The 14,390-nt window shown below is 37.7% G+C and overlaps 2 protein-coding genes across 2 annotated transcripts; one reads left to right on the top strand and one right to left on the bottom strand.

The window, feature by feature from the left end:
- Window positions 1–9,352: 9,352 nt before the first annotated feature.
- LOC126796766 (uncharacterized) lies at window positions 9,353–10,648 on the top strand. The gene has a single exon (XM_050523498.1). The coding sequence runs from the start codon at window positions 9,353–9,355 to the stop codon at window positions 10,646–10,648; it is 1,296 nt and encodes a 431-aa protein (XP_050379455.1).
- A 734-nt stretch (window positions 10,649–11,382) lies between these two features.
- Window positions 11,383–12,322, bottom strand: LOC126799717 (thaumatin-like protein). The gene is given in 5 exon segments (XM_050526970.1): window positions 11,383–11,669; window positions 11,671–11,846; window positions 11,849–11,956; window positions 11,959–12,093; window positions 12,190–12,322. Coding segments are annotated over 5 exon segments (729 nt in total). The 5' UTR covers window positions 12,251–12,322; the 3' UTR covers window positions 11,383–11,420.
- Window positions 12,323–14,390: the final 2,068 nt, after the last annotated feature.

Genomic DNA, 14,390 nt, shown 5'->3' with positions numbered 1-14,390 from the left:
GTACAGAAATACGTAAACATTATGTACTCATACAAGAATACGTAAGAGATGTGTATTTGTACAGTAATACATGAATAGTAAATACATGAATAGTATGTAGTGAATAGTACTCGGTGAACAGTACATTCGTAAAACCGGAAATTGCTGAACAGTAACATATTATTACTGTTTCGGAATTTAAAGGTTTACGAAACGTTTCTAAATTCTTTTCTTATCTTTTTAAGGTGATCAATAAATTAAGGAAATGATTTATCTTCGGAAATTGTGGAATTACGCTCGAGTTGATAAGGTGAGTAAAATCTCATATAAATGGTAATAAGTACATATATATATATATAAATATATATAGTTTGCTATATTATATACTGTTATGAATTTATTGAAATTGGTCATTTCGATGACGAGAATTAAATATTGAGCATGTGATTTAATTTATATAATATGAGGTGTGATTATTGTACATTATTTTAACATGGTGTGTTAAAACGTTTTGTCTTCGGACGTGTTTATGAAATATGACATGTATATGATATAGCGGATTATATATGTTGTATAAATGGTAAATAGGTACATATATATATAGTTTGCTATATAATACACTGTTATGATTTTATCGTGATAATGTCATTTTGATAACGAGATTGTATATCGAGCATGTGATTTTAATTTGTACAATATGAGGTGTGATTATTGTACGTGATTTTAACATGGAGATTGTTAAAATGTTGATTTGTCTTCGGACTTGATTTTTGTACAATATGAGGTGTGATTATTGTACGTGATTTTAACATGGAGATTGTTAAAATGTTGATTTGTCTTCGGACTTCATTTTTGTACAATATGAGGTGTGATTATTGTATGTGATTGGCATGTCGGAACCTAGTCTTTGACCGGGCGAAAGTTACGATACAGTTAGAGCTCTAGTCTGTCTGCCGAAGTACTGCATGAGAGGTAACAGGTGGTTATCTGCTCATGAGTACTCATATTGTTTTGATGTTGGGTAGCAGGAGGTTACCCAATATCGGCGGTGTACTACGTGAGGGGTAACATATATGTACCAGCGTTCATTAGTACCCGTATTATAAATGTATTTGGGTAACCTGAAGGGTTGCCCGATTTCTCATGAGTACTTTCATTTCATATATTTTTGGGACAACCAGATGGGCCGTCCATTGACTCATGAGTGGATTTATATTGTTGTGTAGTGGATTTTCGTATATATTGATATGCGAGTTATATTATCATTTTACTCATACGAACTGTAAATCTTACCGGGTTTGTGTTTATAATCCCGGTGCACCAATTCGATGGTGTAGTGGATACTCCGCAGGTGTGGATTAGCGGGAATTGACGGACCGCTCAGATGACTTGAAGATATTTAGTTCCAGCTTGTGTGAGGATTTTGTGCGACTTTCTTGTGAGGATTATACATTTCCATTTTATGTAATGTGGAATTATAAATTGGGTTTGTAATAATTGGTTGCCTGAGTTGTATTGTGAACTCAGTAATGATCCACTGTGCATTTAAACGATTTCGATTCGTTGAGATTGTTTTAGTGTTGTACGACTTTAATATTTTTAGTTTTCATGCTCGAAATTTTAGGGTCGTTACAGTTGGTATCAGAGCCTAGTTGCGTATTTGGCGATTATCAATATCATCCAGGAGCGATGATCCGACTGCAGGCGGGCACCCATCACATGCTCCTCGGTATTGATATGTCGTCGGGTACGCGAGAGTGTTAGGAGCCATACCATATGGTTTGGTCCTCTAGGAAGTATCGTGATGATACTTCGATGATTCATCTTCTTCTGGAGTTTCATGTTGGATCTATTTGTTCAGATTCAAGATTTCACCTGTATTGATTAGGTGTTTTAAGGTGATGAAATTGGAAAATGGCCGTGGAAATGGCCGAGGACGGACGAGAGGTCGCAGCCGAGGTAGGGTTGCAGGCCGAGTTCGCAATGTGGAGAATCTTTACGAGGAGGCTGCTCCACGGGCAGAACAGGTTGACCCTGCTGCTGTCATTAGAGACAATAATCGTGTGTTAAGTTGAGCAAGGACCTTAATGGTCTGTCAGCGCCGTTATTTCATGGAGTCTTGGATCATATGGTAACGGACCACTGGATCGAGAACATCAGAATTTACTTTGAGATGATTGAGTACTCTGAGAAAGAAAAGAAGATGATATCGACACTCTTTTATTGTTAGTTCGGTAGAGGAGATGTTAGGATTGATTCCTACATCTATGAGAAACCCATTATGTGTCACTTCGCGTTTGGAGTGTTCCTCGAATTGGAGACAATGAAAGGCTTGTCCTATTGTGATTGGAAGTGGAGAGTTCTCTGCTTATTTGATCGTGATTTCGGATCACACCTATGATGTGATCATATGAATTGATTGGTTGAGTCCGCAGTACGCGGTGATTGATTGTTTTGACATGGTGGGTTCTTTCATAGACCCAGGAAACCAATGTTTCGTATCTTTGACTCGAGTCGGATAATGCCATGAGAGCTTGAGTCTTGGCAATGAGGAGTCTGTGGATCTAGAAGTAGCTATCACAGACAATGTTGTGAGATCCGAGTATAGTGAGACATTTCATGAGATACTGAGTTTACCTTCGGGAGAGTTGTCGATTTTTTATTGACGGTGTGACTGTTATAGCACCTGTATCGAAGGCGCCTTATGAGATTGAGACAGAACGAGTTTAAAGAATTGGAAGCACGGATAGATAGTCTCTTAGACCTAGGGTTCATCAGACCTATTGTCTCACCTTGAGTTGTGCCGGTGTTATTCGTGAATAAGAAAGTAGTCTCATGCGGTTGTGGCTGGATTATAGGGAAATGATTTTGGTGACCATCAAGACTATGTATCAATTTCTTAGGATTGATGAATTGTGTGATACGTTCTTAAGGTGGTAATACAATTATTGAATTGAGATTCACATTTTGTCGATGTGGCATTCCAACTTGTTTTGGTTTAGCTATAGACAATTGATGTTACACATTGTTCTTGGCCGAGCAAGAAATTTAAGGTGATGGAGAAATCTCAACGTGGCGACATGAATTAATTATTTACTAGATGAGCATTTAAATCAAAACGCTGATCTTTCAGGATTTAATCATTTTGGTGTTGGGGATTGGAACTTCACAATACCATAGGTCCAAACGAGACGCAATGGCAGTGAAGTAACTCTATCGAAGGTAAGATATGGATGACCTCAGCTTAGTGGTGTTCTAACGAATTTGTCGTGACAAACACCTTCCAACTGGTAAAGAAATGGTTGAGGACCAAAATTTTCTTTTCGAGTGAAAGTGGTGTTAGTGTTAGAGACTTAGAGGTTCTTTTCCCTCTATGCATCAGATTTTTATTGTTGAATAAGGTGAAGTCGACTGACATGTCAACAAGGGATAAATTTTACGATAAAGAGTAATCAATTATATTACTGTTTGCAGAGAAGTTATTTTGGCCGAATGCGTTGGCCATGAGAGTTCTTAATGAAAGTAAAGAAACAACGGTTTAGAGTGGTGGTGTAGTAATCATTTAAGGTTAGTTTTGAGGAGACAGTGGACCCAATATCCGGCTTCTGTTGTTGAATTGATTTCAGAACTTATTAGTACAACAATGGTGGGGGAAACCAGTACTTTAGATGATGCCACTGAGGCGTTGTGTGGGGCTGTATGCCATGCATTGAGGCATGTATGGACCAGGGGGTAAAGTATATCTCAGTTGTGGTCTTGTTGGATTTTGCGCTGTAAATTCACTTAATTTACATGTCCCACCATTGGGGGATAAAATACCTCCTTTGTATGACTCGTAAATTATGGCACACCACTCATGGAAGCAAGAAGCTGAAATTAATTTTCGACGGTAAGTTTTGATGAGGGTAGTAGGATGCATGATGCATCACTCTTGGAGTGGCGGTAAAGGTTCTCTACTGCCTTGTGAGTATATTAATCTATACTCTGGTGTACTAATCGAGAGTAATTCTTAGTCCAAGGTGGTGTTCTGAGGTGGTCGTGGACTTGATGAGTTAAGACTTCTTTATCGTGTTGCCGATACAAATATGGTGCTTAGGTGAGTATCATGCACGACAACTTTTGATGGTTTTAACAAGATGATTACGAAAGCAGATTGTTTTGTGGTTTGAAAGGAATGGTTGGTTCATGGTTTTAGCGATGCGTTGAGGTGAAGTCATAACGGTACTGTTGTGGATAAAAGTATGATTTCCTTGAAAACCGATGTGTGTGATGCAAGTAGTAGGCATGTGTTAAACATTGATTTAGACTCGTGTTAGATGTCGAGAGTTTTGACCATGCTTAGTGGTGAGGGGTAAGTTCATGACGCGAGAATTGTCTGATAACCGCAAGGGAGTGGTGAATTAGACAAAAGGGTATGTTGACATCTCTACCGAGAACATCATTATAGTTTGGTGACTCACATGTGGCTGTTAATGTTAGAACACGTGACAGACTGTCTGTTTGGAAGAAGTTGAGGCAATGGAGGATATGCTGAGAGCTTATAGGCTGGATATGATAGGTAGCTGGGAAGATCATTTGAGGATCGATTGAGTTGCTTACAACAATAGTTACCATTCTAGCATTGACATGGCACCCTTGAAATTATCGATAAGGTGGAAAAACTAGCATATCGAATAGCCTTGTCTACTAGCATGTCGGGCGTTCACAACGCCTTCCACATTTCTATGTTGAGAAAGTAGGTACCAGATGAGTCGCATATGATCGATAATAGCACCATTGAGGTGAAGGGAAATACCAGTTTTGTTATTAAGCCGGTTGTAATTTTGGATAGATCCACGAGAAGCTTTGGAGGAAGGAAGTAGAACAAGTCAAGGTGTTGTGGAGCCATCATGATGAAGGTGATGCAACCTTGGAGCTAGAGTCGGATATGAAGACAAGATATCCACAGTTGTTTGTTGACTAAACTTGAATTTCGGGACGAAATTCCTTTAAGGGGGGTAGAAAGTAATAACCCGATTTTTCAGGACGATTTAATAGACTATTTCTAAAGTTATAAGTTTTCAAAAATATTAAATCGTGTTCGTTCCGTTTTGTGACGTCAGAAATTGAAAACGAAAACGTTATCGGAACGTTTAATTAGAAAAAAAACGAAACGTTACCACAACGTATATATCGACTTTTATTCCGTCGCTCGGTTACGAAAACTTCCTTCACGAAGGTTGTAGAGCTCGTCGATACGAGTTCGTGGACACGTCACACGTTCGAATCGGACGTCGTACGTAAAAGTTATTAATGACGGAAGTTAGTTTCCGATTTTAGAGGGGGGGTATAAAAGGAAACTTTGTCAAGTAGGGTTTCCATTTTCGGAAACCCACTTCTTCTTTCTCACCCGCACCTCCCTTTCTCTCCCTCACCCCTCGCGATTTTCTCCCCCGAGCCCTCTCTTCCTTCGGCGCCGATCTCGCCTCTCCGAGCGCCGTGAGTCGCACCGCCCATCCCAAGTGCGCCGCTCGATCTCCTGCAGCCACCCCTGGACGCGACACGCCAAGGTGAGCCATGCCGAAGCTTCTCCGAATCGTACCAAGCTGCTGCAACTCGCCGCTGCACGACCCATCATCTCCGGCTACGCAAGAGCTTGGAGGAGGGCGCCTTGACATCGATTCTTACCTTTAGAACCATCTACAAGCGATTGGGGGGCCATATCGCATCAACTCAAGTTCATTCCGAGAGATGGAACACCGCCGACGATCCGAGCTTCTCCGGTGCTAAATTGGAGTTCTAAACTTCAATTAAGGTATGATTTGATATAATTGATGGGTTGGTTGTGATTGTTGATGAATTTTTGGATTGATTGGAGGAAGATCGGAGGTGTGGGAGGAGGAGGGGTTATGTGGGAGGAGGAGGGGTTACCGCCGCCTTGGGCGTCGCGTGTGGCTGCGTGTGTTAGCCTAGGAGTGGTTTGAGACCGTAGGAAGGAGGAGGAAGAGGAGAGAAAGGTTTTGGGGGCGGCGGTGGCGTGATACGCGCCGTGATTGGTGTCGGCACGTGTGTCTCACGGGCTACCACAGTGAGTGGCGCGTGGGCGCCACGCGCGGCCTGCCGGAGGTGGCGCGTGTACCCCACGCGCCGCCACGTGCGGCGGCGCGTGAACAGTGTTCCGAAGGGTAAATTTGTAATTTATTTTTACGTGTAAAAGTAATTTACGTACGGTAAATGTAAATTTTATTTACGTACGGTAAATGTAAATGTAATTACTTTCAGTAAATGTAAAAAGCAATTTCAGAAGGGTAATTCAGTAATTATTATTTACAAAGACAGTATTTACATTTAAATAGTATTCGTACGTACAGAAATACGTAAACATTATGTACTCATACAAGAATACGTAAGGGATGTGTATTTGTACAGTAATACATGAATAGTAAATACATGAATAGTACGCAGTGAATAGTACTCGGTGAACAGTACATTCGTAAAACCGGAAATTGCTGAACAGTAACAGATTATTACTGTTTCGGCATTTAAAGGTTTATGAAACGTTTCTAAATTCTTTTCTTATCTTTTCAAGGTGATCAATAAATCAAGGAAATTATTTAACTTCGGAAATTGTGGAATTACGCTCGAGTTGATAAGGTGAGTAAAATCTCACATATTTACGAATCTACCCTTGTGGAGATTCAAGATGTTGCAAGAGTTTTTAATATTGAATTACGACATGTATACGATATAGTGAATTACATATATATTGTATAAATGGTAATAAGTACATATATATATATATAGTTTGCTATATTATATACTGTTATAAATTTATTGAAATTGGTCATTTCAATGACGAGAATTAAATATTGAGCATGTGATTTAATTTATATAATATGAGGTGTGATTATTGTACATTGTTTTAACATGGTGTGTTAAAACGTTTTGTCTTCGGACGTGTTTATGAAATATGACATGTATATGATATAGCGGATTATATATGTTGTATAAATGGTAAATAGGTACATATATATATAGTTTGCTATATAATACACTGTTATGATTTTATCGTGATAATGTCATTTTGATAACGAGATTGTATATCGAGCATGTGATTTTAATTTGTACAATATGAGGTGTGATTATTGTACGTGATTTTAACATGGAGATTGTTAAAATGTTGATTTGTCTTCGGACTTGATTTTTGTACAATATGAGGTGTGATTATTGTACGTGATTTTAACATGGAGATTGTTAAAATGTTGATTTGTCTTCGAACTTCATTTTTGTACAATATGAGGTGTGATTATTGTACGTGATTGGCATGTCGGAACCTAGTCTTTGGCCGGGCGAAAGTTACGATACAGTTAGAGCTCTAGTCTGTCTGCCGGAGTACTGCTTGAGAGGTAACAGGTGGTTATCTGCTCATGAGTACTCATATTGTTTTGATGTTGAGTAGCAGGTGGTTACCCAATATCGGCGGTGTACTAAGTGAGGGGTAACAGATGTGTACAAGAGTTCATTAGTACCCGTATTATAAATGTATTTGGGTAACCAGAAGGGTTGCCCGATTTCTCATGAGCACTTTTATTTCATATATTTTTGGGACAACCAGATGGGCCGTCCATTGACTCATGAGTGCATTTATATTGTTGTGTAGTGGATTTTCGTATATATTGATATGCGAGTTATATTATCATTTTACTCATACGAGCTTTAAACCTTACCGGGTTTGTGTTTACAATCCCGGTGCACCAATTCGATGGTGTAGTGGATACTCCGCAGGTGTGGATTAGCGGGAATTGACGGACCGCTCAGAGGACTTGAAGATATTTAGTTCCAACTTGTGTGAGGATTTTGTGCGACTTTCTTGTGAGGATTATACATTTCCATTTTATGTAATGTGGAATTATAAATTGGGTTTGTAATAATTGGTTGCCTGAGTTGTATTGTGAACTCAGTAATGATCCACTGTGCATTTAAACGATTTTGATTCGTTGAGATTGTTTTAGTGTTGTACGACTTTAATATTTTGAGTTTTCATGCTCGAAATTTTAAGGTCGTTACACAAGGCCTTTGAAAAGTTTGAAACGACTCTGAGATAACCCAAGTTCCAGGCACGATGCAAATGTGGGTTGGGGTTTGCTGCAGCCCACCCTATTTTTTCAAAGGAACCCCAACTTTTATTATATGTTAAGCATAACACAAAAAAAAGAGATTAGAAAAAATAGGTTGAGAGAGTCGAGACTATGTCTTTCCTCCCGCTCCAAGGCTCTCTCTCATCTCAATACTTTACAGTTTTTTGTGTCTCTAAAACTCTAATCACTTTATTGGGAAAATCATCATCTTTAATCCTATTGATCAAACAATCCCAGGTATTGATTCATATCTATTTCTCAAGATTTGTTAATTAGGTTTTTTGACAAATTGGGTTTGTTAATTAGGTTTCCAAGATTTGTTATTTGAGGCTTTCAAGATTTGTAAATCTGATTGTTTTTTAAGGATTGTTATTGTAATGTTGTTGTTTGTTTAGATATAGTGATATAGACAAAAGATTAAGAATTAGGCCAAGGGTTTAAGCTTTTACCGTTGGCACTAACGCACTGTGGTAATACTCCCACTATAAGAAAAGCTGCTTCAAACTGAATTGACATTGTTTTAGAGTTAGAAAGTTGAAGGGATATAATTATTGCTTTCTTTTGGGCAGATGTAACTTTGTGTCTTTGTCACTTTTTTCCTTTGTTTCTTATATAGGATGTATACAAACTGAATTGGCATGATTGTTAGCTTTTTGTAATTACTTTTGTTCTGATGGTTTTTGTTTGCTTTTGTTCTTAGTTCCAATGGCAGATCAATCTCAAAATCCTAGGCCTTAGAAATTTCAAAAGAATGTAAATTCATATTTTTCAGAGAAATGATGTTCACGTGCCTGATATTCCAAGCTTAGATGAGCAAGAGCCTTTTGTTTCTCCAACAATTGAGTGTCAACTAATTAATGCTAATTATATTGAACGTGATCCGGGAAAACGTCCTACAATCTCTTCATGTAATATTAATGAGCAAGATGTAATTTTGAAAAAGATATGTTTTGTATGGTCCTTATCAACCAAAACTAGAAGAGTATCAATCACATCTTTATGGAGATCAAGATCGCAGATTGAATGGGAAGTGGTTTGAAAAATATCTTTGGCTTGAGTACTCTGAGAATGATAAGGCATATTGTTTTAGGAAGCATATCAGGAAGACTGGATCAGCACATGATAAAGCTATACAAGATTGGCTGAGCTTGAAACATGTGTGTGGGCATATTGAAAAAGCAATAAATCCACAACTAGCAAAATTGGTACAACAAAATCGGTTGCGGCTTAGGGCTACAGTAGAGGCTATAAGATTGATGGCAAAGCAAGCACTTGCTTTTAGAGGTGATGATGAATCTATCGAGTCATCTAATCATGGCAATATTATTGAAATTGTGGATTCATATAGGAGAATGAATGAGGAAGTTGCAAAGGTCACCTTAAAAAATGCCTCTGCAAATGCTAGTTATACTGCTCCAGGTATTCAGAAACAGATTCTTAATATTTTTGCCAAAAGAGTTAGAAAAAAGATATGCGAAGAGCTTAGGGGTTCCAAGTTTTGTATACTTATGGATGAATCACTAAATGAGGGTAAAAAAGATCAAATGACTATCATCTTGAGATTTGTTTATTTTCAAGGGTTTGTTCGTGAACGATTTTTTCATGTTGTAAGTGTTAGTGATACTGGTGCAGCAACTCTTAAGAATAAGATTGACAAGGTTTTCACTAAATACAATCTTCGAGTTGAAAATTTGAGAGACCAAAGATATGATGGTGCTAGCAACATGTGTGGTCAATGGAATGGATTGCAAGCATTATTTTTGCAAGAATGCCCATACGCATACTATGTACATTGTTTTGCTCATCGCCTACAAATAGCTTTGAATACATCAGCTACAGATGGAGATGTGGTGTACTTGTTTTTTGAGATGTTGACTAGTATCATTAATGTTATCGACTCATTTTCTAAGAACGTTTATGAGTTGAAATGCATTCAAGAAGTTGAAGTTGTGGAACAAATTGCTACTGGGGAACTTGAAACTGGCAAGGGAGCTAATCAGACATGTAATCTACAAAGAGAGGGAGCTACTCGGTGGAGTTCAAGGTATTATTCTATTAAGAACTTGATGAAATTGTTTAATTCAACTAGTTTTGTTTTCAAAAACATGATTGATAATGGTCTTATTGGAAAAATACATGGACAAGCTTTGGGTGCTTTTAGAGCTATAAGATCATTTGATTTTGTGTTTTGTTTATTATTGATGGGGAAAATTATGAGAATCACAAATGCTCTTTGTAAGTCACTGCAAGAACAATCTCAAGAAATTATAAATGCCATGAATCTAGTTTCAAGCACGAAGGGTCAACTTGAAAAGTTGAGAGAAGATGGTTGGGTTGGTTTCCTTGCTAGTGTTGTGTCATTTTGTGCCTCACATGTCATTGTTGCTCCAGATTTTAATGCTCCTTATTTGGAAGGTACAGGTCATCCTTCTCAACAACTGAATTGTGTTACCATTGAGCATTATTATCGTGTTCAAGTAGTTTATGTCGTAATTGATTTTCAATTGATGGAACTAAATACTAGATTGAATGAGAAAACAAGGGAGCTTTAGGTTTTTAGTTCTTCATTGGATCCTCGATTTGATTTCCAATCATTTGACATTGACAACATCTGTAATTTGGCTGAGAAATATTATCCTCATGATGTACCCGATTTGGATGATTTAAGAAATGAGTTTGAGCATTTTGAGTATCAATTTTTCTGAACTTCAGGAAATTCAGAATCTCTGCACCATTTCAAAGTTGTGTCAAGAATTTGTTAGAACAAGAACACCATTTATGTTGATTGAAAGACTAGTCCGTTTAGTGATGGCTCTTCATGTTTCTACAGCTACAACAGAGAGAGCTTTTTCATCTATGAAGATTATTAAGACCGACTTCGAACTAAGATGAGTGATGATTTTTTTGCTGATTTAATGACAGTGCATATGGAGAAAGACATTGTTCATACTATTGATTCATATTGTGTTATCGATGAGTTTTATGCTTTAAGTAAACAAATGCTACAATTTAAATAATTTGATTTGTATTTGTATTGACTATTTAACTTTGAATGATACATATATATATATATATGTGTGTGTGTGTGTGTTATTAGGTGATATCGGTATTCCTTAAAAAGAATACATATTATGTCAATTTGTTTTTTCAAAATAACTTTGTTCATTCATAAGGCAAATTCAGCCTACCCATGTTTTCATTCCTAGATCCGTCCCTGCCAAGTTCTACCTGTTCCATTTGCTTATAATAAGAAAAAAAAATACAAAACCACAAGCATAGTTGACAAGCGGAATAGGACTGGCTCCAATCCCTTTTAGCCAATTTTCATTGGGGAGGACAGAAAGTGATGACATACCGTGAAGCCCTGCATCTGTTAAGGCTTGAAGAGTCATCAAAAGCATAGCTATAAGCCTTGGGGCATATAGCCTTAAATAGATGAGAAAAAAGAGTTGGCTTGCAACTGTTTGGATTTGCAAAGTCTCCAGTGCAGCAATACTTGGCAGACTGCATAGCCAAGCAAGCACTCTTACACCCTACCACCTTGCCTCCTCTCCTTACTTCCAATGCAGATGGGGCAGCATATGTTCAAGTCAACTTCACATGAAGAAACACCGCAACCTATTCCACCCCCAACAGGTTTCATGGACACCGGCAAATTGAAGCCATCGACCAAGCTCACATCATAAAAATGGAGTGGTGAATTTGATGATCCCAGTGTCATTTCGACCACAGTTGCTGGAGGGATACCTTTTTTCCTTGGCAATGCAATTGGCCGGAACAGTCACCTGTTTCACAGTTACCTTTACCATTACTGTCAAAGGTGCAACCCTGCCTACCCCATATCCTTCCTGACCATTTTCAGGCGCATCAAGAACTACTTCTTCACCACTTCCGAGATGGAAACCGCCGCTTTGGGGGGTAGCTAAGCCTGCACTTCCAAGTATACCAGGCCATATGCTCTCTTTGCAGTTATTCACTAAAATGAGTTGAGCCCCATCTGCAACCAAAATTTCAATTAAAAACCCAATACAAAGAATAGTTCATTAAAGAATAGAGTAATGTATATACATAGAAGAAGAGGGTGAAGAATTGCTGGTAATTGAGACTGAGGCTAATATGTATAATAAGGGAAAGAGAAGAGAGGAAGTAGGCATTGGTTGTTCAGAGACTAATTACTTGAATTCCGATAGAGATTGAAAGAAAGAAATCGAGAGAAAGGAACGAAGACTAAGACTGGTGCTTTGGAAATTCTTCAGTTCAATCATATATATAGAAGCTGAGACAAGAACATGCTTTTTAGGTGATTTTAGTTGTTTCAGTGTCTTCTGCTTTCTTTCTGTGCTCTCTTTTCCCTTTCACTTTCATGATATATAGGGCATAAATTCATTGCTTCCCATTGAGCGCTTTCTTTCACTATCGAGCTTTGTCCAGAAAAGAAAATGCATATGGTATTTAGTTTATCAAATAAATCGGAAGCTGCACTCAATTTAGATATATCATGGAAGGTGAAGTTGAATATTGATAGACTACTTGTTTGGGTTTCTAGATCAACCAATATATTCAGGTGAATCTAATGCTTATTGAAAAGTACTAGGATATAGACAAAAACGAGAATGATCACTGCTTTAAAATGCAAGTAGCAGCAATTATAATGAAAAATTGAAAAGTACTACTGACAGTGGTTTTTACCCTAGTTTACAAGTAATCGTCAAGGTTCTAAAACTCGCTACTCGGTAGTCGGTCGGCCGGCTGGTAAGTAGCGAGTAGAGGAGTACTCGGCCGAGTACTCGGATTCTAATTTCTGGATTTTTTTATTATTTTAAAAACATATAATTTAATATATAATGTCCAAAATAATAAAAGTAGTCCATAAAATATTACAATATTTAAGAGATAATAATGTCTAAAAAATAAAAACAACCATTAGTCTATTACAATAACATAAGTAATAAAAGCAAACCAAATTCAATTCTTGCAAACAATCTCAAACATATGTAACTATGCCTCAAATTCTTCTTCTCCATATCCATCTTGTACTCCCTCCGAATCCGACTCAAAATCAAAACTCAAGTCATCTATTTCCTCTTCATCATCGGATATAAAATCATCCTCATCAAGTTCCCTAATTTCTTGGATTCTAGGACCTCTCCTAGGCTCTAAGCCACCATCCACTCCCGATTCCTCTCCAACCCTTTTACTAGGAAGATCCGAAACAACCCTAAAATTGTGGTAAAAAGATTAATTTCTGACATGATGTGTGGGTTGGTTCTCTACCTCTTATTGATTGTGCTCTTTTTATGCTCTTATTGATCATAATGCTCTAGTTTGTGACTTCTGGTGTGATTATGGGTGGAATATTCAACTTTTAAATTATGTACTGCATTCTTATGTTGTTCTTCAAATTGTTAATGTTCCAACTGGTTTTTGTGAGGATGCTGCTGACCGACTTATTTGGGGACCTACTTCTAATTGTTGTTTCTCTGTCAAGTCTGCTTACAACTCTCTTTTTGAGATAAATGACGCTCAAAACCCTCTGTGGAGATTTGTTTGGAAGGTGAGTTGTCCTCCCAAGTTGAAAACTTTTATTTGGTCTGTGATTCACAAGAAAATTCTAACTAATGTTCAAAGAGCTAGAATAATGTTTACTACAAATGCTACCTGTCCTATTTGTAACTCTACATATGAAAGCCTCATTCACCTTTTTAGAGACTGTTGCAGATCTAAGACTATTTAGAATGGTATGAGTCCTCTTGTTTCAATTGCTAATTCATTTTCTCTTGATTGGAATGGCTGGTTGGCGGCTCAGCCCCACTGCCATTTTAAAGTCAAGAATAACATTCGGTGGTGCAATATTTTTTGTCTTTGTTTGCTGGTTTATATGGAAGTGGAGAAACAAGTGTGTTTTTGATACCTCTTTTATCATGTATGTTTACACTGCTAAAATCATCTGAGATTATGCTGAAGAGTGGAGCTGCTATCTAAGCAAGACTAAAGTGAGTTCATTTTATAGTTATACTATGCTTTCCTGGTCTAGGCCTCCTATTGGTTGGTATAAGTTGAATATTGATGGCACCAGAAATTCTAACTCTGGGAAAATTGGTGTTTGAATGGTGATTAGAGATCAGCATGGGCATTGGATTCATGGTTTTCAAATGAACTTGGGGATTAGGGAGATTTTGGATGCTGAGGCTTAGGGCTTATTTTTTGGTCTGAAACTCATTGTCAAACATTACAGTGGAAATGTTGAAATTAAATCTGACTCTGCCATTCTTATCCAACTTATGTAAAAGGATA

This window comes from Argentina anserina, chromosome 6 (genome assembly GCF_933775445.1).
Source record: "Argentina anserina chromosome 6, drPotAnse1.1, whole genome shotgun sequence".
NCBI lineage: Eukaryota > Viridiplantae > Streptophyta > Magnoliopsida > Rosales > Rosaceae > Argentina > Argentina anserina.
This window is presented reverse-complemented; position numbering and strand designations above follow the sequence as displayed.

Coding starts and splice junctions, on each gene's coding strand:
- LOC126796766 (XM_050523498.1), top strand. CDS start 9,353: ATGGCAAAGCAAGCACTTGCTTTTAGAGGTGATGATGAATCTATCGAG.